Here is a 25,604-nt window from a genome sequence, read left to right as displayed (position 1 = left end):
AAAAACGCTGCATGTTTTTCCATTCTTGCTGTGGAAAACAGAGGAAGTGACTTTCAGAACAGCCGTATTTTGTTCGAGCAAAATGGTTCGCCATAATAGGGCAGCAGATGGGCGATACCACTGTGCGAGATCATTGGTGTTCTGTAGATGTTTTTGATGTCTGTGGCTCGTTTAGCATTTACGGTGTTTCTGCCGGGAATGAGGCGGATTCCATCATGTGCAATGACCCAAAAACCGCTCACTTTTTGCGCACTACAGCTGGTGAAAACGATCGGCACAGTCATACATTAATGTTCCCCGCGGTGTTGCATTTACACACACACTCAAATCATGATTAAATCTTAGAGCCGTGACAGAGTTACAGCTCGAAATGTGATGCAAATGCAATGGATGCAAAAATAGAAATTTAGGCTCACGCATACATGAGCCTACAATACAAGTTTGGGAGTCACTGTTGGGAATCTTTCCTGTTTATTATATAGGTAATTTGCAAATGTAAATGCTAAGATTATACAAAAAAAGGCACTGGGGTGGGTGGGGGTACTTTTTTCATAACTCAGATTATGATTAGGCCTATGTTATGATGACATTAGACATTCATGGTCTAAAATTTAGACTAGACATTTAATCTATACATAAAATTAACAATTTAATATGGTTCTAACCTAATACACACACACACATATATATATATATATATATATATATATATATATATATATAGGTTAGAACCAACAAACACCAAAAATATACAAACATTTATAATAAAGGGTACAAATTGAAATCATAATAATAAAGGTGTAAAATTTAAATTAATTAAATTGAATTGAAACTGTTTTAAAATACTTAAATTTTATATATATTTTAGTATATACTAATTATACTTAAAACATTAAATATTATTATTATTATAAATATTTTAATGACAAATTTTATATTATACTGTACTGTAGAAATAAAAATATAGATAATTATTGAAATATTTAATATTATTAAAAATATTATGATATATATATATATATATATATATACTATTAATATTTAGAATTAAATATTTGGTTGTGTGCGTATGCACTTATTTAATCTAGAATTTTTCTCATACTATTATAATAAAACAAAGTTTGACGTGTAAAAATAGACTAGAGGACTAAAGGTAGAATTGATGCATCAGTGCATCAAGTGCTGCAACCGAAAGTTAACCTGGACTGTAGTGTGTAGATTTATTTTTGTACATTTCTATTTCAGTGTGTCTTATTTCTCCCCACAGATTCAGCATCGCTTGAACAGAACTTGTTTCTGGTGCATTTATTGGCTTCAGACAGCCTCCCTCACAGTGCAGTTTAGAACAGTAGACGAATATGTTCCCTCGGCCACGTCCAGTTCCCAGGTCTCGCCTCTGTGTGCCCTTCCGTATCCTTTTATCGCTGTATATAGTGGACACAATCACGGTTCTGACAGCTAAATGTCCTTAAACAAGCTGAGGAGCTGGTGAGGAACGAGAGTTGACAGGAAGTGGAGCTCATTTATGAGTAATGTAACATCCAGGACTGTCCGCAGAGCACTGAAGACAGCCGTATTTTTACAGCTTTTTAGGGCAGAAACCTTTGTCTGACACGGCAGTTTTTCTCTCAGCCGCTTCCGTCATAGGCATCTTTCTTTGAGCGAGACAGCAAAACAGGCTATTTCCAGATGAATGAGGTGGTGGCATCGGTTAGTGAGGTGCGTCTCTTGCTTTTGCTCACTTGGGAAAGACGGACCCTGAGGGACTCTTGCAGCACAACTGCAGTACACACACACACACACACACACACACACACACACACACACACACACACAGTGACAAAGACATGCATGTATAGACTGACTAAAAGACTAGTTTTCCCTCAGGAGGTCAGGAAAATGTGTTTCACAGATTTACTGATTTCAGTCCTGTCTGATTTGAACACATCTGGGTTTTTTTTTTTCTCACATAACCTTTGGTGTCCTTTAATCTAATCCAATTATTTAGTGTTGTTGTTTATTAATTGTTTAGTGCATTTAGTGTTATTTCTTATATTATTTCTATACTTTTCTATTATTTCTATATATTCTATATTTCTATTATTTCTAAATTATTTGTTTTTATTAATATTATGAATATTTCTTCTTAATAATAAAAATGAAAAAAATTATTATTATGTATTAATGTAGCAAAAAAAAAGACAATTTATTTTGACAATTTTGTATTACAGTCTTACTACTCTGAAGGAAAATTGTATACTTTTTATTAATATTAGTTATTTCATACTTCATTTATACTAAAAAAAAGTATTATTTTATTCTATATATATATTCATAATTGTTTAGTTTTTCAGAACACATTTTATTTTTTAACTATTGTAAATGTAACTACTAATAATTTGACATTTTAATGTATTTTATGACGGTTGTCTGCCACATTCTACGTACTTTATATAAATCATAGCTTTTTGTTTGTATAGAACTTTTTTTTATAAATACAGTATATTAATATTACTTTCTCAATTTATTTATAACTTCAAATATTAATTAAATATTATTTTAAATATTAAAGGTGCCCTAGAACCCTTTTTCACAAGATGTAATATAAGTCTAAGGTGTCCCCAGAATGTGTCTGTGAAGTTTCAGCTCAAAATACCCCATAGATTTTTTATTATTCAATTTTTTAACTGCCTATTTTGGGGCATAATTAGAAATGCGCCGATTCAGCGTGGGTCCCCTTTAAATGCTCGCGCTCCCCGCCCCCAAGCTCGCAACTCTATAATACATTGCATAAACAAAGTTCACACAGCTAATATAACCCTCAAAATGGATCTTTACAAAGTGTTCGTCATACAGCATATCAGATCATGTAAGTAACGTTATAGTATTTATTTGTATGTTTACATTTGATTCTGAATTAGTTTGATAGTATGCTGCGGCTAACGGGGCTAAAGCTAACATTACACACTGTTGGAGAGATTTATAAAGAATGAAGTTGTGTTTATGAATTATACAGACTGCAGACATTTAATAATGAAAATAACGACAGTCTTGTCTTGGTAACTTTAACCACATTTAACAGTACATTAGCAACATGCTAACGAAACATTTAGAAAGACAATTTACAAATATCACTAAAAATATCATGTAATCATGGATCATGTCAGTTATTATTGCTCCATCTGCCATTTTTCACTATTGTTCTTGCTTGCTTACCTGCATGAAGTCTGTTGATTCAGCTGTGCACAGATCCAGACCTTAATACTGGCTTGTCTAATGCTTTGAAAATGGGCTGGTATATGCAAAATTTGGGGACGTACATTTTAATGATCCCGACTGTTGCTTCACGGTGTTATGTTGCGATTCGTCTGTTCTTCAGAGGCCTTTTGCAAAAATCTAATTTACATTATAAGGAGGAAACAGTGGTGTTTAAGACTCACTGTATGTCATTTCCATGTACAGAACTCTAATTATTTAACTATGCCGAGGTAAATTCATTTTTCAATTCTAGGGCACCTTTAATTTTAATATTAAATATAAATACAATTAAAAATATAATTAAAAATATATATATAAATGAAAATTACATTTTATAAATATTTTTAATCAATACTCTAAAGGCAAACCATAGTTTTGTATTGCTATAAATTTTGTTTGCTTCTAAATGATAGCTTTTTGTATATATATATATATATATATATATATATATATATATATATATATATATGTGTGTGTGTGTGTGTGTGTGTGTGTGTTTTCTTTAAAGTTTATTTAAAATAAAAGCTAAAACTGTTCTTATTCTGAATTTGTGGTTAAATTGTGGTAAATACAGAAGTCTGATCATTTACATGGTGTTCTGTGTTACTATAGGTTGTTGCTAAGTAGTTTACTACTGTAGGGTGTTTGTGGTGGTTTTTAGCATGTTGCTATTGGGTTGCTAAGGTGTTCTGAGTTGTTTTTAGTACATTGCTTGGTAGTTGCTACTCTAGGGGGTTCTATATGGTTTTTAGCATGTTGTTATGGGGTTGCTAAGGTGTTCTGAGTTGTTTTTAGTACATTGCTTGGTAGTTGCTACTCTAAGGGGTTCTATATGGTTTTTAGCATGTTGCTGTGGGGTTGCTAAGGTGTTCTTTGTTGTTTTTAGCACATTGCTTGGTAGTTGCTACTCTAGGGGGTTCTATATGGTTTTTAACATGTTGCTATGGGGTTGCTAAGGTGTTCTGAGTTGTTTTTAGCACATTGCTAGGTAGTTGCTACTCTAGGGGGTTCTATATGGTTTTTAACATGTTGCTATGGGGTTGCTAAGGTGTTCTGAGTTGTTTTTAGCACATTGCTAGGTAGTTGCTACTCTAGGGGGGTTCTAGATGGTTTTAGCATGTTGCTATGGGGTTGCTAAGGTGTTCTGAGTTGTTTTTAGCACATTGCTAGGTAGTTGCTACTCTTAGGGGGGTTCTAGATGTTTTTTTGCATGTTGCTCTGGGGTTGCTAAGGTGTTCTGAGTTGTTTTTAGCATGTTGCTACTCTAGGTGGTTTTTGGCATCTTCCTATGCATTTGCTAAACTGTTCTGGGTGGTTTTAAGATATGGTTGTGTGGTTCCAAAAGGGTTCCTGGTTGTTTTTAACATGTTGCTGTGGAGTTACTAGGTTGTTCTGCATGGTTTTTTTTTTTAGCATGTTACTATCTGAGGGGTTCTGGGTGGCTTTTAACATGCTGCTCTGGGGTTTCAAAGGAGTTCTGGGTTGTTTTTAGCATCTTGTAATTGCCACCGTAGGATGTTCTGAGTGTTTTTGAAACATGTTGCTATGGGGTTGCTAAAGTGTTTTGGGTTGTTTTTAGCATGTTGCTATGTGGTTGGTAAAGTGTTCTGTGGTGTTTTTATCATGTTACTATGTGGTTTCTTAAATATTTTGAGTGGTTTTAATTATGTTTCTAGATGGTTACTTGAGTGTTCTGGGTGGTTGCTAGGTGATTACTTACTGGGCTAACTTTACCCCCAATATTCTGGTCTCTAGATATGATTTGCATCCCTTCTTCTTGCCCATTTTGAAATAGAAAATCAATCCTCATCTTAAACACCATGGTATGAGATCACATTCTGTTGTACAGCTGCACTGAGCTTTAATACTTAGCAACACTATCCACAATATGTCTAAGCTTAAGTCTTATTCTTCTAAAATATTTTCAAAAAGGCCAGTTGAACATGTTATTAAATGAAATAATTGTTTGCTCTTCCAGCTGAATCATTCCACTCAGGATGTCCCACCGAGAGCGAAATACTGTACGCACTGTGAAGCGCCACTCTGTTATGCTAATCTAGCCCCATTATGAATCCATACGAATTAGAAACGTTTTGGAAACTGAAGCGAGGTGGTCTCTTGAGTTCACAAAGACTCAGCCAGTCAGAATCCGCAAATGTTAAGCACTTATTAAAGCGAACAGGAAGGCACAGGAAGTACTTATCTAAGAAAGGGCAAAAAAGATGATGTTTCATTTGCAAATCTGATTGTGCGAAGATAAAAGAAATTCCGATATCTGATTAAAAGGATAAAATCTTAGGACAACGGATGCAAAATCGTTGCATTTGAATGTTTTTTTTCTTTTGGAGCCTCTGCCAGAGGTTTTTGTGGTGACATCTGCGATAAGAGAAGAGCGTTTCAGACTTTAAAATGGCGGCTCGTAGAATGAAGACAGCTGGCGAGGCTGGATCTTGTCATTTCACAAACCGAGAATGCCCTCTGATGTAGATTGTAATGATAAAAGAGCATCCAAGGACTCATCGTCTCATTCCACATTGTTTTTGATGCTAAAAGTTGTTGCAGGTTATTGCGAGAGCGTGCTTGTGAAGCTCATGATGACTTTCAGCTGAGCAGACAGCTTGATTGACCCTGAAAATGCAGAGATGACATGCAATTCCAAACGACTCTTGAAGTAACGGGTTAGTTTGTGTAAATCACTTTTCTCATGCACCTTCAAAACTTTCCATCATGAAAACAGCTTTCAGATGGCAAGAACATTTTCAAATTGGGTTAAGAGAATTAATATTGCACAGTGGCTCCTCAAAATACAACTTTTCAAGAATTTTTTTTTTTTATAAACAAAAGTATTATTTTTTTTTTTTTAATGTCCAACAGTGATTTTTTTAATGCATTGCACATACAAATTAGAGGAGTGGTGTTTAGCTTTATTTATTTATTTAGTTCTTTTAAAAATATATTACACACTATATATTATTGCTTTTATACATATATATATATATATATATATATATATATATATATATATATATATATATATATATAAACGCAATAATATTTAGTTCTTTTAAAAATATATTACACACTATATATTATTGCGTTTATATATATATATATATATATATATATATATATATATATATATATATATATATATATGTATAAAAGCAATAATATATAGTTTATTAATTAATTAATTAATTAATTAAATTTATTTGGTTTCTTTTAATAAAAATATATATTAATTTGTTTATTAATTCATTTATTTTATTATTTTGTTTCATTTTATATATTACATCTATCTATCTATTGTTCTATCTATCATTCTATTGTTCATTTTATCTATCGTTCTATCTTAAACATTTACTCAATAGCTCCAGAAGTCTGAGACCACTAGTGATGTTTTGCATTTTATATTCATTTTTTCTATTAAAATGTAATTTTACATCATATTTATTTATTTCATTCCATGTTATAAGAGGTTCTTAAACATGTAGTTAAAAGCTAAAGTTAAATTCGACCATTGTTGTGATTTTGGGGCGGGGCTATCTATTTGACTGACCAGTGGCAGACAGGGGGTGTGTTCTTTGGCTCTAAATATTTATTTTATCACAACATTTCTGTTTAAAATTCCTAAACGTTTTTTTTTATTTACAGGTTTAAATTATTTGCAATATGGTTTCACACTTTTGGATCCAGCTACATGTCTCACCCCCCCCAACGTGCTTTGGTGTCCAATAGGGAACTGCTGCGTTTTTGAAATCAGCTTAAATAATTAGATTTTTCCTGCCAGAAGTTTGGTTGCACAAGACTCGTTCCTCATTACCGTGTCACATCTCTATGGCAACCACAAATGATATTTCATAATTAAGAGCTGGCAGAGAGCCTACGTCCTTCCCACTTATTTCAGAAATAAAACGATCAATATGGGCCCCACGCACGTGCCGTAATTGAACGAGCTTGTGCACGTTGGGATTGATTAATCACGCAAGAGAGAAATTGCAAACATCTCTTCGGCACAATGGCTGGAGCTGTTCATCATCTGCACTCACGCTGATGAAGCTAACGGGCGGCACTGATCTTGTACGGCAGGAGTCAGAGTTAATGTTTGCAGCGCGAGGGCAGGTAGATGGAACAGCGGTGTGTAATTAAATATCCAGATTTGGATGAAGATATGCCTGCGCTCATTAAATGTCACTCACTTGCACCTTGTTAAAAAAAAAACGGCAGAAGATTATCCTGTTTTACAGCTGCATAGATGAAGAAATGATGCATTTACTGTGCAGTATGAAATGTGGCATCACACCACTGACTGCTGCTGCTTCTGATTGCTTTTAGAGGGAAAAGCCACCCATGACGACTGGTCTAGGATCAGTTTTCTCCATAATAATAGCATTTTGGTGAAACTTAGCAAACGATCCATTGCGCATCAGTAGCTACATCCCAATTCAGAGACTGCATCCTTCAAAGGCCGCATCTGAAGGCCGATTGCATCACCGCGGCACAACAAAGTCTGTCCCAAATGCTGTTTCCCGTGAACAGATGGATCCTTCCATCTGAACTTGCCTACCCCAGAATTCATTGCTACATCAATTGCTAAATTACCCTAGACGTCACATTTAACAACGCTCAGTCCGACCTTCGTGGCCTTCAAAGGCATGGCCTTTGAAGTCTGTGTCCTTCGAAGGATGCAGCCTCTGAACTGGGACACATGCAGCTTGTGTTTGCGCTCTGGAGAATGTCAAAGGTTTCTATTTCTAGTTTTTGCAGCGTTGAGCATTGCCGCCAATCACAAATGTATCTGTTGATTTGTGTTTTAGTGGTCATTTACACAACATTATTTTCAACTAAAAATAGAACTTTTTATGCATTTTGGCCATTCATTTGCATGACAACAGCGTTTTGGGGCCATGAAAACACAAACTATTAAAAACGGGATTTAAAGTGCAAGTTAATATTATTGTCTCAGTGTAAACTACAAAACACATATTTGTGAAAACGGTGTTCTCAAGTGCATGCATATTATGTGCTCAGTCTATAGGCACGTGGTGTTTCTTTACAAAGTGGCATCGCCAACTACTGGCCTGACAGCATAATACAGCATTTTTAGTCAGTTTGCCTGGATCAGGGATGAATGGGGATCTTTTTGAAAATGTTGCTGTCTGTACACAAAAAATGCAAGGGAAAAACCTTTCTGTTGTTAGCACATTGTTGTCGTATAAATATATATATATATATATATATATATATATATATATATATATATATATATATGTATACACAGTGGGTACGGAACGTATTCAGACCCCCTTAAATTTTTCACTCTTTGTTATATTGCAGCCATTTGCTAAAATCATTTAAGTTCATTTTTTTCCTCATTAATGTACACATAGCACCCCATATTGACAGAAAAACACAGAATTGTCGACATTTTTGCAGATTTATTAAAAAAGAAAAACTGAAATATCACATGGTATTCAGACCCTTTGCTGTGACACTCATATATTTAACTTAGGTGCTGTCCATTTCTTCTGATCATCCTTGAGATGGTTCTACACCTTCATTTGAGTCCAGCTGTGTTTGATTATATTGATTGGACTTGATTAGGAAAGCCACACACCTGTCTATATAAGACCTTACAGCTCACAGTGCATGTCAGAGCAAATGAGAATCATGAGGTCAAAGGAACTGCCTGAAGAGCTCAGAGACAGAATTGTGGCAAGGCACAGATCTGGCCAAGGTTACAAAAAAAAATTCTGCTGCACTTAAGGTTCCTTAGAGCACAGTGGCCTCCATAATCCTTAAATGGAAGACGTTTGGGACGACCAGAACCGTTCCTAGAGCTGGCCGTCCGGCCAAACTGAGCTATTGGGGGAGAAGAGCCTTGGTGAGAGAGGTAAAGAAGAACCCAAAGATCACTGTGGCTGAGCTCCAGAGATGCAGTCGGGAGATGGAAAAAAGTTGTAGAAAGTCAACCATCACTGCAGCCCTCCACCAGTCGGGGCTTTATGGCAGAGTGGCCCGACGGAAGCCTCTCCTCAGTGAAAGAAACATGAAAGCCCGCATGGAGTTTGCTAAAAAACACCTGAAAATTCTCTGGTCTGATGAGACCAAGATAGAACTTTTTGGCCTTAATTCTAAGCGGTATGTGTGGAGAAAACCAGAAAACACTGCTCATCACCTGTCCAATACAGTCCCAACAGTGAAGCATGGTGGTGGCAGCATCATGCTGTGGGGGTGTTTTTCAGCTGCAGGGACAGGACGACTGGTTGCATTCTAGGGAAAGATGAATGCGGCCAAGTACAGGGATATCCTGGACAAAAACCTTCTCCAGAGTGCTCAGGACCTCAGACTGGGCCGAAGGTTTACCTTCCAACAAGACAATGACCCTAAGCACACAGCTAAAATAATGAAGGAGTGGCTTCACAACAACTCCATGACTGTTCTTGAATGGCCCAGCCAGAGCCCTGATCTAAACCCAATTGAGCATCTCTGGAGAGACCTAAAAATGGCTGTCCACCAACGTTTACCATCCAACCTGACAGAACTGGAGAGGATCTGCAAGGAGGAATGGCAGAGGATCCACAAATCCAGGTGTGAAAAACTTGTTGCATCTTTCCCAAAAAGACTCATGGCTGTATTATATCAAAAGGGTGCTTCTACAAAATACTGAACAAAGGGTCTGAATACTTAGGACCATGTGATATTTCAGTTTTTCTTTTTTAATAAATCTGCAAAAATGTCAACAATTCTGTGTTTTTCTGTCAATATGGGGTGCTGTGTGTACATTAATGAGGAAAAAAAATGAACTTAAATGATTTTAGCAAATGGCTGCAATATAACAAAGAGTGAAAAATTTAAGGGGGTCTGAATACTTTCCGTACCCACAATATTATATTATATTTTTGGCTTTTATGAATATGTTAGCCTTACTGTTATGTATAAGCTATTGTGATCCAAAACAATGACACAATTCGCATTTAGAAGATATAAGCATTCAAAACTTACAGTCTCTCACTTCCGCCAATATGGATCAATGATTTTGATGACATCACGCTGCACTTCAGCTTATCATTAGATTTTCTGTCCAATCAAATGTTCTCTAGAATCTAAAGCATCCTGCCCGCTATTATAAATAGATGCTGAAGCTACAGCTAACATTGGTCACTTCTTATAATACATTTACTATTTTCTACATGGTGAATGGCACATAGTGCAGTATATAGGGGATAGGGAATGATTCGGACTGTGTAAACATGCTTTCCATACTGTTTCAGTAGAAATTACGTCAACATTGAATAATATTGCTGCATGTTTCTAGGCACTTCAGTGGGCCTTTAAATTACATTTGCATATATATAATATTTGCATATATATATATATAATAGCCAATTCATGTTGAAATTAAGTAGAAGTAAACAAAAATGAGAGGAAGCAGCTAATAGTCTTTAAGACAGTTAGTCTTGGCACATGCAGCCATGGAGAATTTCCTCCATATGCCTGGTCGTGGGTCAATAGCACTCGATTCACAAGGACGGCCACCATACGGAGGAACGTTCATTAGAAGAGGCGCTGAAAAGTCGAATCAGGATTCCATGTTCCTGTTTTTGTAACTTTGTCCAATAAATGTGCTATGTCTGAATAATCGCAAAACTTAGCATGTCAACACAGTCCTACTCTGTATCAGAATGTCATTTGAGAACTTTATCGCTTTAACAAATCTACAAATGCTCTCGATTTATTGACAAACAACTGAGTTTCAACTGAGCTGAGATTCACATCATAATACCTGCCAAAACAATGCCAGTGTGAATGTTCATCATTGGACCTGGTTTTGTATCTTTATGCACCCATATTTCACTCGTTCCCATAAAATATATTTCCAAAGCAGCTGTCAGGGATGCGTTCAGCATGCAGTATTTTCCCAGGTACAAAACAAGCAGGCGCGGAGTGGCGGAGGGCTGTGAACAGAACCACATTAGGCATAATGTGTGAGAAAGCCACACTGAATTTTAAGATAAGCTGATGAATTATTCATGTTTTCTTAGTGAGGAGTTTGTGCGCACATCTGTGTGTGTGTGTGTGTGTGTGTGTGTGTATGTGTGTGTGTGTTAGCTTCTGTTTAAGGTAAGAGGGCCTGGTTTGTGTTATGTGAGATAATATCTTGATAATCTGCCATTGTGGAGAGAAAAATGGAAGAGTTTGCTTAAAATTGAGGCGGGACGAAAAATGAAGGCCTTTTTAATATGTTTGCATTGATTTTTCCCTTTTGCTTTAGGATTAATGCATCTCTATCTCTTTCTCAGACATGTGTAGCATTATGATCTAAGATTGAAGATTATGGGTCGGATTCATTATGTGTATTTTACATGCGTATGACAGCCATGGCCGATTTTTCCTGGGATTTTTCAATGTGAATAGAACAGATTGTTTTCACTTACACTATATAATGGGGACAAATGAAGCCTAATAGAGGAGTATATGACTTTATGCAATACTGTAAGTAAATTAAATTGAAGCTATCCAAATTTCCTTCCATGTTGTAACAATGTTTTCCAAGTGACATGGAAGATTCATACATGTTGAAAACATGAAATGAATACATGAAAACATGTTTGATATCCTCTGACAGGATGGAATCAAACTTTTAAGCTAAAAAAATCTGTCTGTGACCATCATACACTACACAATTATAAATGAAGCTGTCTGCACAATGAATCTCTTATTTACATAATGTCTACACTTTGTTTGTTATAATGAAAGGATTTGAGATCATGCAAAACTCAGAATCCACTCACTGCTCAAAACGCCGGAGTTTTTGTTCAGTGCTAACTTAAACACCTCTGTTTGGCCATTGCGTTCAAGAAATCAACAGATATGTATGTGATTGGCTACATTGCTCAACGCTGCAAAAACACATTTCAAATAGAAACCTTGTTTGCAAACGCATGCTTGCATATACACACTGGATTGTTTGCCAAACCTGTTTCGCCAAGATGCCATTATTAAAAACTGATCCTAGACCAGCAGTTATGGCCAGCTTTTCCCCCTAAAAGCATTCAGAAGCAGCAGCAGGCAGTGGTTTGAGTGAGAAAATTCCACGCTAGCCTCAAGTCCGTGGCCCGGGGATGCACACACACATACATAAGCCTACCTTTCTGAAGCAAGTGTCGGTCTTAAAAATCATTAGTCATCTCCAGCAGTAAAAGTCGTCATCTTTTGTATTCATGTCTGGATAGTTTTATTCGTTTTGATTACATTTTCGTATGTACATCAAGATGTTTTGCATGGAGACTGAAATGCCGCCCTTGGGTGGGTCTGGGTGGGTTGTGGTACTTGGTAGAATGAAGGAAAGTTTAGATTTAGAACAACTAATTGGGTGATAACTTTTTGATTTAAGTGAAGTAATTCCAAACGAATGTCTAAAAAATAATTAAATAAACTAAATGCCTGTCTTTCTTGCCGCCCTGACTGTGCTGCCACCCTAGGCGACTGCCTAGTTCGCCTATAGGCATGCGCCGGCCCTGCTGCCAGTGAATCACATACTGCTGTTCAAGACACTTTGAATGTGCTTTTCCTTAAAACATGCTGTAGAGCAGATGCTGTTGAACAAAACACTCATATCTCAGCTGCTTTTTACCATAAACAGACCGTTTACAGTTTTTCAGTTTAAAGGCTGTTCTCCATTTCTGTATATTGGCTTTGACTCTTCGCATTACCAGAGTGCGAGTCCAAAACACGTTTCCGTGTACATCAGCGCTCAGGGCCAAACGAACAGGATGTTTCCTTTTGAACTTCCTATCTCAACTATGAGCTTCCTTGTCATCTCCACCAGAGCGATTTGAAACTCGTTGTAATCACAACTCATGCTGCTTTCACACATCAAACTGTCCTGCCCATCCACTCAGCAGGAGGGCCACAAACGCTTCTCTATTACCATCCCATCTTCACAGCGTTCTGTTATGGAAATGCGCTTACTTTTCCCAGCTTGAAAGGCTCCTACCTTCTCCTGCGCTCCTTTTCAACTTTTCAACAGTCTGATGTATGAAATCCATCTCTACACTTTGGTAGGTCTGTCCCTGCTGCTTCTCTCTGGGATTGTTTACAGCAACACAAATAAGGCCAGAAAGTAATTCAAATGGATTGTTTGGGTTTAGGCTAAGTACCGTCTTGTGAAGGGTCTCATGCAGTACACATGTTATTTGGTTATTTATGAAGCACTAATGCATCGTGGACAAAAAAAAAATGAGCGAGCACTTTTTAGTAGATTGCTTGCTACTTGAGGCTGTTGGTTTTTAAGCATTTGGGTGAATGAAAGAACATTTTCTCTTTGAACTAGTGAGAGGAGAGCAGACGATAAGGCCACACTCACTTAAAGCTGAGGAAATGTATTCAGAACCAGTATATGGAGCTTTTATTTATTTATTTTTTTTTTTACATATATTCACATGGCAGGCGCTTTTATCCAAAGCAACTTACAAATGAGGAATACAACAAGCGATTCATCTACAAGAGGCACTAAACACAAGAAGTGTAAACGAGAAGTTTCAGTATGGTTTTGGTTTTATATATACATACAAACCCGATTCCAAAAAAGTTGGGACACTGTACAAATTGTGAATAAAAAAGGAATGCAATAATTTACAAATCTCATAAACTTATATTTTATTCACAATAGAATATAGAGAACATATCAAATGTTGAAAGTGAGACATTTTGAAATGTCATTCCAAATATTGGCTCATTTTGGATTTCATGAGAGCTACACATTCCAAAAAAGTTGGACAGGTAGCAATAAGAGGCCGGAAAAGTTAAATGTACATATAAGGAACAGCTGGAGGACCAATTTGCAACTTATTAGGTCAACTGGCAACATGATTGGGTATAAAAAGAGCCTCTCAGAGTGGCAGTGTCTCTCAGAAGTCAAGATGGGCAGAGGATCACCAATTCCCTCAATGCTGCAGCGAAAAATAGTGGAGCAATATCAGAAAGGAGTTTCTCAGAGAAAAATTGCAAAGAGTTTGAAGTTATCATCATCTACAGTGCATAATATCATCCAAAGATTCAGAGAATCTGGAACAATCTCTGTGCGTAAGGGTCAAGGCTGGAAAACCATACTGGATGCCCGTGATCTTTGGGCCCTTAGACGGCACTGCATCACATACAGGAATGCTACTGTATACATCATAAAGAGGAAGATGCGACAAAGAAGACCTAAGGCAGTTGAGCAACTAGAAGCCTGTATTAGACAAGAATGGGACAACATTCCTATTCCTAAACTTGAGCAACTTGTCTCCTCAGTCCCCAGACGTTTGCAGACTGTTATAAAAAGAAGAGGGGATGCCACACAGTGGTAAACATGGCCTTGTCTTTTTTGAGATGTTGATGCCACGAAATTTAAAATCAACTTATTTTTCCCTTAAAATGATACATTTTCTCAATTTAAACATTTGATATGTCATCTATTTTTTTTTATTCTGAATAAAATATTGAAATTTGAAACTTCCACATCATTGCATTCTGTTTTTATTCACAATTTGTACAGTGTCCCAACTTTTTTGGAATCGGGTTTGTATATATATATATATATATATATATATATATATATATATATATATATATGATTTTTTTTTTTGTTGAAAATGATTTCAATGTTTTATTTAATTTTCATCTAAACAGGCTATACGAATTTTAATGTGTTAATTGCTTTTTTTTTTGCCTAAGTTTTTGGATGTAGCTATAGCCAAAGTCCCTTTCAAGGCAAGTCATTTGACTTTGGTGGCCATCTTTGAAACGCCTCTCAGACATTCCAGTCATGCAAGTACAGCTCCTATCTCTTTGAATAGGGAAACATCAAGTTCTCCAAAGCTGTTGACCAAGCTTATGATTAAATTTCATATTTGAAATCACCAATGATCTCTGACAACAATTGTCTCATAAGTGTGGTTTCTTGTGTTAAAATAGCATTAAAAAAGCTTATTTTTCAAGCTGGACCAGCTAATGCACAGTGTGTGTCTCAGAACGCTGACTGTTTAGCAATATGCCCTTTTCACATTTTTATTCACAATTTGTACAGTGTCCCAACTTTTTTGGAATCGGGTTTGTGTATATACATATATATGTATATATATATATATATATATATATATATATATATATATATATATATATATATATATACATACACATAGATTTTTTTTGTTGAAAATGATTTCAATGTTTTATTTAATTTTCATCTAAACGGGCTATACGAATTTTAATGTGTTAATTGCTTTTTTATTGCCAATGTGTGAACAGCTTGTAACAAAACTGTTAAATAATTTCTTATTTATTGGGCTTCACTTTTTGACTTTCTCTGTGTCTTGGGATTTTTCCTTTGTGCACATCATGTACCTACCTAGACCAAACAAGAAGTAGTAGTCCTTGGACACACTGACACTCTCACACGTAACCAGAAGTTGAAGACACACACACATTTCTTATTTGTTATTATATTTCTTGAAATGCCATACATGGTAAGGTTTGATTCTTAAGTCGTATGATTGGATGCTCAAACCATCCTGGAGATTGTTGTTTGACCTATGTCTATAAATATGTCCCTTCTTCCTGAATAAATCTGAGAATGCTTTGTACCACACTTGATCTGTGTCTGCTTGGTCATTCTCCTGAGATCTCGCACTGCTGCTGCCACACATCACAGGGGTTGAGGTGCCTGTTTCTAAACTGATGACTGAGACTACAAATATTCTACCTATTATTGAGATTATGAACAGAAACTTTAAAAACGGGACCTTCCTTGACTGTCTAGGTTGTCTATGAAAGCCTGTAGACTTATTTTATGTGATGGACTTTCAAAAGATATGACAGTTACTCGCGCTCCCGAGAGCCTCTCTTCCTCTCAATGACACATGAAACGAATGCCGAAAGAACTTTTCTGAAAATGTCCATGAATCATGCAAAGGGATAAATTCAAACTATAGCCTCACAAAGCCAGATCTATAGTTTAGTTTAAAATTTACTTTTAATCAAAGATGTATCCTTCGTTGCCTTTGATATCCCGCAATCCAATGCGTTCCATTCGGTGACAGTTGAGCTAGAAAAAGAAAGATGGCGTCTGAAAGTTGCGGTTTCTGGTCAGTTTGTGTGTAAATGTATGTTTTAGACCAATGTTTTCCACTTCTGATGACATTTTTTAGCGAAAAATTACTACTGTAGTAATTAAATATTTGTTTAGTTCTCACCAAAGTTTGTTTTATTTTGCTGTAGATCATTCAAATATTACACTGCCTCCGAAGTCTGTCGGAAATCAGTTTTGTGAGGTATTAGTGTGCAAACTAAGCCTGTTGAGTCATTGCAAGGCAGTGAGGCAACAAGTCAGCTGCCTAAGTTTTTGGATGTAGCTATAGCCAAAGTCCCTTTCAAGGCAAGTCATTTGACTTTGGTGGCCATCTTTGAAACGCCTCTCAGACATTCCAGTCATGCAAGTACAGCTCCTATCTCTTTGAATAGGGAAACATCAAGTTCTCCAAAGCAGTTGACCAAGCTTATGATTAAATTTCATATTTGAAATCACCAATGATCTCTGACAACAATTGTCTCATAAGTGTGGTTTCTTGTGTTAAAATAGCATTAAAAAAGCTTATTTTTCAAGCTGGACCAGCTAATGCACAGTGTGTGTCTCAGAACGCTGACTGTTTAGCAATATGCCCTTTCACATTTCCGGGGTGGAATTCATCATAGTTGGGTAAACTTTTATAGCAGTGAATGAGAGACTTCATTAAATATATGTTTTGTGTTTCCATTTGCACAAATAGCAAAAGAAAAACTCCACAATAGAGTTTTCGCAACTTCCAAAAAGAGGAAAAAAATAGAGAGCGATTGATAACAGCAGTCAGAAGAGAGAACGATGTCATTTTTACCGTCGCACCCACAGCCACTGTATTAGAAACACCCTCACAGTAGCACATTTGATGCAAAGGTAATATAATACTAAGTATAGTGTTATAGTGCTATATATGTACATACATTTTTGTTATTATGTATATTTATTTTTGGTACTGTTGTGTTTCCTCATGATATCCAATGTTAAATCTCGGTTCTGAAGCTAAAACAGTCAAGTACCACTCATTCACATACACCATATCTGTCATTTTACTGTCAACCCACATTCAGCATTAATACTCAACACAAACTTGAGAAACATACTATAACATCTTATTCATGAACTCTCATTTTTCATTCTCTCCCCACGTCATCTTTCCACCTCTACTCTCCACTATTCCTTAAGCATGTGACATCGAAGAATTTCTTTGTGGCGACGGACGCAGCTGCGTTTCCAAGAGCTGGCTTTGTGATGGGGAGCTTGACTGCCCCGACGGTTCAGATGAAACATCAGCGATATGTGAGTCCATCAACAAAACACATTTCACCATTTCTTTAATGCACCATAATTATTTCACTTATCTAAACTATTGATCTAAACAAATATTTATTTATATTGTTTTGTTGTTCTATCTGTCTGATTGTGTATCTATCTATCTATCTATCTATCTATCTATCTATCTATCTAAACACATTTCACCATTTACATGCTTTGCCCTCATATTGGTCTCATAACCTATATATATAAATGTAAACAGGTATATTTCTTGTGTACTTTACACTTTATGGTCTATTAACTCCCAAATAAAGAGATCTGTAGTTTAAATATACTTGAATCGGTTGAATTTGAGTATCTCAGAGTGTTTTCAAGGACACATTCAGATTTAACATTGTCACAAAGGCCACAGACTAATCAAAAGTGCATTAATAATCTACATATTCAAATAAATAAACGTTTTTAGAAGAGTTTTTACACTTTCTGCCAAGTTACATGTCATTTTGACTGAAGTCAATGAGATTTTCAGCTCAAAACAATCATACTTGACATTTCTATTACAAAATGAATGGGTTTTCAAAACGCTTCAGTAAAATTGGGAAATGCACTCACAAATATTGCTGGATGAGAAATGGTAAGTGGCTGGGATAAAAGATGTCATGACGTGTTAATTGAAGGAATTGTTACCTGAAGTGTTGTGCGGTTTCCACATGGTACAGTCCTTGAATGCACTGATTCTGAGAGGATAAAGAGATGGGAAAGCTTTTGTACATATGACAGGCTGCATAATTATCTTTTTAAAATAGAATGCATGATATATCTTTTGAAATTCAGTGTGCGCTGGAAGAAATATTCCTGGCAAGACTTTTATGAGATCAGAGGAAATCACAGTTAAGGTCAGTTGCCTTTCGGCAAAACTGGAAAAACATAGTAACATAGTAAATTTGTTATTTTTTTAAGTTATTTTTCCTGTCAGCATTTGGCAAATAGATACCCCTTGCTTATTAATCCTGACAGTTTGGCAATTGTAGAGCTCATTTAAATAAATATGTTTTTATAGTGTATGCTGTCTTCGCATGCAGTACAGGACGTGCAGCTGCATATACTAACTCGTTACTGACTTTTATCATTGCACATCAACAAACGTACCGCCGTGGTTCCTTTGATCAGTTTGTCATCTCTCGTCTGTGAAAGACCATCTGTGGTTGTCCAACTTGCCATTCTCCTCATATTCATCCCCATAATCACACTAGATTAGTACATAATCCATTTTCAAAGTGATAAAAAGAAGCATAATTAGAAATTTGTGTGATATGAATGAAATACAGGAAAATATGTATTGAAAGAATTTATTTAACTCTAATGTGATTATATATATATATATATATATATATATATATATATATACATACACACACACACTGTAACGATCACCGTCTGTTCCTGTCACTCCCCGGACTACATCTCCCATCATCCTCTCTGCCACTCACCTGCACACACTTCACACTAATCACTAATCACCACACCCAGCTGCAGCTCATTATCAGGACTATATAAGACTCTCACACACACCACCCATTTGCGAAGTCTTGATTCACCCTGTGACAATTCCGAGCGTTATTTCCCTGTCTGCCTGTCTGTTATCGTTCCTGCCTGTTTCTTGTTTTTGACCCGTTGCTGCCTGTCCTGATCTTTGCCTGTCCCTTGACTACGACTCTGCCTGTTCCTCACTGTTCCTGTTTGTTCCTGTTTTGACCCTGCCTGTACGACCACTCTCACTTCTAATAAATGCTGCACTTGGATCTCCCGCCTGAGTCTCCATTCGTAACAGAAGACTTCGCCCCACCAAGATCCAGCAGCTACCGTGAGTGTTTCCGTCACATTCAGCATCAGCATGGACCCAGCTATATGTCTCATCCACCTTCGTCAAGGTAGTAGTACCCTGGAGGACCATATTCAGAAGTTTCTGGATATTGCCCATTATGCAGACTGGCCTGACTGTGCTCTTATTGACTTTTTTTGTGATGGCATCAACCAACCTCTCCAGAGTAGATTAAGACGAGAGGGACCGCGTTCATCACTCTGCGGTTTTATGGACTATGCTCTGTTGTCAGTTGGTTCTCCATTTACTGTGGGAGTCGCGGAGAAACACGACACCGCAGTGAATCACGTAATGGCCGCCGCACCAGTGGACCCTCACAAAATGGCAGCTACCATTACAACATCACATCACGCCTTCGCTGATCGCCCAGAGCAACGTCACGCCTTCGCTGATCGCCCAGAGCAACGTCACGCCTTCGCTGATCGCCCAGAGCAACGCTACGTCTCCGCTGATCGCCCAGAGCAACGTCACGTCGCCGCTGATCGCCCAGAGCAAAGTCACGTCGCCGCTGATCACCCAGAGTCACGTCACGTCTCTAGATCAGTCCGGGAGCGGAGAGGGTTGCGTTCCAGTATGGCTGATCCCCCACTGACTACGGTCCGAGCAGCTGGCATCCCCAAGTCCTCGCCGGCCGCTTCGCTCTCAAACCAGTTGGCCGCTACGCTCTCAAGCCCGCCGGCCGCTACGCTCTCAAGCCCGCCGGCCGCTACGCTCTCAAGCCCGGCGGCCGCTTCGCTTTCAAGTTCATCAGTTTCAACGCTCTCAAGTTCATCAGTTTCAACGCTCTCAAGTCCGTCAGTTTCAACGCTCTCAAGTCCGCCAGTTTCAACGCTCTCAAGTCCGGCAGTTTCAACGCTCTCAAGTCCGTCAGTTTCAACGCTCTCAAGTCCGTCAGTTTCAACGCTCTCAAGTCCGTCAGTTTCAACACTCTCAAGTTCACCGGTTGCTATGGACTCAAGCGCTCTGGACGCGATGGACAAAATGGCTGCTTTGCCAGTGCCCACGGGCAAGATGGCCGCCCCTGCGGTGCTGAAGGTTGTAGGGGGCGTTCCAGCCACTGAGTCCGCTCCAGAGACCGCTCCAGCTGGTGAACCATCGCCTCACTCTCAGAGGAGGAGGAGGAGGAGGAAGAAGAAGACGTCCTCCTCTCCTCAAGACGCAGACGCCCTTCAAGAGGCCGCTGTGGGCCTGGAGACCACTCCAGAGGTCTCTCCTGCTCCGCCCAAGCGTCATGCTCTACCAGCACCGCCTAAGCGTCTTGCCCTGCTGGCGCCTACTGAGCTCCTCGCTCTGCCGGTGCCACCTGTGCTTCTTGCCCTGCCGGCGCCACCTGTGCTTCTTGCCCTGCCGGCGCCACCTGTGCTTCTCGCCCTGCCGGCGCCACTTGGGCTCCTCGCCCTGCCGGCGCCACCTGGGCTCCTCGCCTTGCCGGCGCCACCTGAGCTCCTCGCCCTGCCGGCTTCACCCACACGCCTGGCCCTGCCAGCGCCACCCAAGCTCCCTGCGCTGCCAGCACCACTCAGGCGTCTTGCCCAGCCGGCTTCACCCACACGCCTGGCCCTGCCGGCGCCACATGAACTCCTTGCCCACGAACCTGCGACGGGCCCCGCTAAAATCCCCAAGAACTTTTTGGGGGGGGCAGTGTGCCTGAGGGTGGGGAGCTTGTGGGTGGGGACCCTGCCCGGCCACTGCCTGCCCGGCCACTGCCTGCCCGGCCACTGCCGTCATCGGCCTTTGTACCGTCATGGCCACCCATGGACTGGGGTCCACTATGGACATTTATTGACTCTGACCCGCCGTGGTCATCTATGGACTCTGTCCCGCAGTGGCTGCCCAAGCCACCTGACCTGCCGTGGCCGCCTGAGCCACCTGACCTGCAATGGCCGCCCAAGCCACCTGACCTGCCGTGGCCGCCCAAGCCACCTGACCTGCCGTGGCCGCCCGAGCCACCTGACCTGCCGTGGCCGCCCGAGCCACCTGACCTGCCGTGGCCGCCCGAGCCACCTGACCTGCCGTGGCCGCCCGAGCCACCTGACCTGCCGTGGCCGCCCGAGCCACCTGACCTGCCGTGGCCGCCCGAGCCACCTGACCTGCCGTGGCCGCCTGAGCCACCTGACCCGCCGTGGCTGCCCAAAGCCCCGGACCCGCCGTGGCTGCCCGAGGCTTCTGACCCGCCGTGGCTGCCCGAGGCTCCTGACCCGCCGTGGCTGCCCGAGGCTCCTGACCCGCCGTGGCTGCCCGAGGCTCCTGACCCGCCGTGGCTGCCCGAGGCACCTGACCCGCCGTGGCTGCCTGAGTCCCTGGGGCTGCATTGGAGATTCCGTCCCCATCTGCCGTTAGATCTCCAATGCACCCACCCCCCCTCCCTAGCTGTTCCTTTTACGGCGCGAGGACGCGCCTTCCGGGAGGGGGGCGTTATGTAACGATCACCGTCTGTTCCTGTCACTCCCCGGACTACATCTCCCATCATCCTCTCTGCCACTCACCTGCACACACTTCACACTAATCACCACACCCAGCTGCAGCTCATTATCAGGACTATATAAGACTCTCACACACACCACCCATTTGCGAAGTCTTGATTCACCCTGTGACAATTCCGAGCGTTATTTCCCTGTCTGCCTGTCTGTTATCGTTCCTGCCTGTTTCTTGTTTTTGACCCGTTGCTGCCTGTCCTGATCTTTGCCTGTCCCTTGACTACGACTCTGCCTGTTCCTCACTGTTCCTGTTTGTTCCTGTTTTGACCCTGCCTGTACGACCACTCTCACTTCTAATAAATGCTGCACTTGGATCTCCCGCCTGAGTCTCCATCTGTAACACACACACACACACACATATATATATATATATATATATATATATATATATATAGCAACATACAACTTTTAACTTTTTGTTTTTAACATACATATTTGATGTATAATTATTAGGGCTAGAAAGCGATTAAAATATTTAATCTAATTAAATGATGTGGCGATTAATTCATCTAATTAATCACAAATTTATCGTACATCAGATTTGGCTGAAAAATTATATCCAAAAGATAATTTGAAGTCTAATTAACATCATTTAATCTAATTAAATGATGTGGCGATTAATTCATCTAATTAATCACAAATTTATCGTACATCAGATTTGGCTGAAAAATTATATCCAAAAGATAATTTGAAGTCATTATTCTGTAAAACATCAAATAGACATGAGGTTGAGTAAATGATGACTGAATTTTAATTTTGGCTTGAACTATATCTTTATTTATTTATTTATTTTTATGAATATGGAAATATGAAATTGAAAGTAACATGGTCAACTGATGTTTTATGAATCATTTTCTTAGAGAAGTTAATTTACTGAAGGCTACCAAGAAAGCTAGGTAACTAAGTTTATTAAAATGTGCACATTTATTGTTAATGTGGGGGGTGACACATCATGCAGACACAATAGCACTGTATGACAGATGAATCTCTTATTTTGTTTTTCCTTTTTTCCTATTCAAAATTTTCACAAACTTGTTAACTATAGTCTATCATGAACTATAGGCTATATAGGCGCTGAGCACCCACGAAAACACAAGATATTCTCCATTCATTTTTAACAATGAAAATGACTGCAGCTTTCAGACGTGATGTTCTTTACATTTTTATAGTTCACCTGAGGCAGCTATGGCATTTTTTAACGACACATCAATGTAATGTGCAGCACGAATCTCTTCATAAAACTCACGCGCTATCAATAGTGTCCTCACGGCTCTACTCTGGCTCAGATATTACGTGTGCAGTTATGGAGTGTGGGCACCAACCGGCAGAAACATAAATTGTCGCCAATTGTCAGATATTTGAATGTGTTTTATCTTTAAATCATGTCAATTGACCTATAACACTTGATGGGTGCTGCCACCTCAGCCAAAGTGCAAAAGCAATTTAGCAGGGAACGTTCTGATCTTACCGGTGTTGTCGTTCACTTCAAAGGGTTCAAATCGATCGCCTTTCGCCTTTTATATCTTGAATTTTATGGATATTCTAACTGCATTTTATAGGCTATACCACGCAGTGAGTTGTTGCCCTGCAATATATACATCATCAGACAACTGTCTAAAATGTCAGATGACCTATATGTCTAGGGGCGGGGCAAGTACGTTAAAAGCGTTAAAAATTTTAAAACGTTATTTTTTTCCATAATTAATCTAATTAACGCGTTAAATTCCCAGCCCTAATAATGATTAAAAACATGTTTTAAAATGTATTTTTTTATTATATACTATATTCATGTAAAAACAACAATTATAACTTGTATGTATAATGTATAACAAACAATAAAACATGTATAACAATAAAAAACAACATATACAACTTTTATTTATAACACATCTTAATTATTTCGATTATTTTTAAAAAATCTTACAATTAATTATTTATTTTTTTATTATAGAAAATATTCCTGTAAAAAGTGTAAGTTTTATATCAGAACCATAATGCTATTCTTTTCTAAATAATTTCTTAATAATTAGTCTTTTAAGGTAGGGTAGGCAATGCTTTCATAAACACTTTTTGTCATACTGGTTGAAAATCCCCTCACATCCTGATGGCAATCAATAACAGACCTGGTCTAAATATTAACACATGTACATATATCTTCTGTGAAAGTCTCAGGACTGAAAAATGTTTGTCCAATCATTGCATTCAGTACAAATGCAATGAAAGGATGACCTACCCTGCCTGTCAACATATGTACACTTCCGCACACCCTGCTCACGTAGACATCACACGTCAACAGCGCGTTCCATGAGGCTATGCAGAGTTGTAGACAGACAGTCACCGAGCACCATAAACAAACAGCAGCCGCCTTTTACAGTACCTCCTGAACTAAAACAAAGAGCTTATGCTGCGTTCACACCATGTCATAACCGTAATTAGGAGATGGCAACCTCTGACTAGTGTTGTTTTTGGCGGCATATTTTAAGTCTAGTCTTTGTGTCAAGCGGTCATTTTAGTTTTTATTAGTTTTAGTCATGTTCATACTCTTTTTAGTCTAGTCAAGTTTCAGTCGACTAAAAGTCTGAGCATTTTAGTCTTATTTTAGTCAGAATTATCCATGACTATTTTCGTCTAGTTTTAGTCGACGAAAACTAATGACATTTAGTCTAATTTTAGTCAATGAAAATTGTATTTTAGTCTCTTTTTAGTAATGCAATTCTATTTAACCCAGTCAATACAGTATAAGTACCTAGTAGTATAGACAAAACCAAAATTTTCTTTTAGCCAAACCCATTTCAAACAAGGTTATCTTATATTATTGTTACCTTATAGATAATACCTTATAATGCCTTGAGATGTCTCTTAACCCTTTAAGACCTGAAGGGTTTTTTTTCTGAGCGACACACAAAAATGTAAAGACTCATAACTCCAAAACTGTAGCAAGGAGAGTCAAAAGGTAGGTATCACTTGATAGAACACTTTTTATTTTTTATTTTTTAGAAAATATAAATTACATTACATTTGGACATTTTCATGCTGAAAAACTGCTGATAAAAGACAAAATAAATTAATTTTTTTTTGTTTGACATGGTCCATGGAATAACTCAGGAAGGCAATAAGATCAGAGAAATTATTTTTTGGTGATGCTCTCCTACATGTGAGCTGCATCTGGTTCAAATTTTGTGGCATAAAGTATAGTTAAATAAAGTGTTACTCTGGTCTTGCGCGCGTTGTTTCCTTGTCACATCTCGCGTGTGTTTGGTTGTGAAACGTAGTTTGCGTGCCAGACAGAGTTGTCGGCGATTCTTCCTATTGTAAAGTCATGCAGTGTGAAACCTTCTGTCGCCGATCCATCGTGCAGTATGAACATAGCAGCGACTGAATGCTGGCCAAGATAGTCATGCAGTGTGAAAAGAACAGTGACCCGACTACTTTGAAAATTGTGCAGTCTGAACTCGGCTTTAGAGGCACTTCTTAGGAGTTTTTCAAAATGGTTAGATGCATTAAAAAGTCGAGTTTCTAAGCTTTAAGATGATACCCATTTTGTGTTATTCCACATTGGAAAACGAACATGGATGGGTCCGGGATCATTGGATACACACTGCATCCCGGAAAG

At 38.7% G+C, this 25,604-nt stretch overlaps 1 protein-coding gene and 1 long non-coding RNA gene across 2 annotated transcripts in view; one reads left to right on the top strand and one right to left on the bottom strand.

Moving 5' to 3' along the window:
- Window positions 1-25,604, top strand: part of lrp1ba (low density lipoprotein receptor-related protein 1Ba) — a 306,610-nt gene that overhangs the window by 25,455 nt on the left and 255,551 nt on the right. Inside the window, 1 exon segment of the mRNA XM_048163800.1 lies at window positions 17,543-17,656. Coding sequence (XP_048019757.1) covers window positions 17,543-17,656 — 114 coding nt within the window.
- Window positions 1,111-23,609, bottom strand: LOC125250963. Its single transcript, XR_007180903.1, has 4 exons — window positions 23,460-23,609; window positions 18,782-18,881; window positions 18,320-18,369; window positions 1,111-1,780 (listed from the first exon to the last, which is right to left on the bottom strand). It is a non-coding gene; the product is annotated as an uncharacterized LOC125250963 (long non-coding RNA).

This window comes from Megalobrama amblycephala, linkage group LG2 (genome assembly GCF_018812025.1).
Source record: "Megalobrama amblycephala isolate DHTTF-2021 linkage group LG2, ASM1881202v1, whole genome shotgun sequence".
Classification (NCBI taxonomy): Eukaryota; Metazoa; Chordata; class Actinopteri; order Cypriniformes; family Xenocyprididae; genus Megalobrama; species Megalobrama amblycephala.
This window is presented reverse-complemented; position numbering and strand designations above follow the sequence as displayed.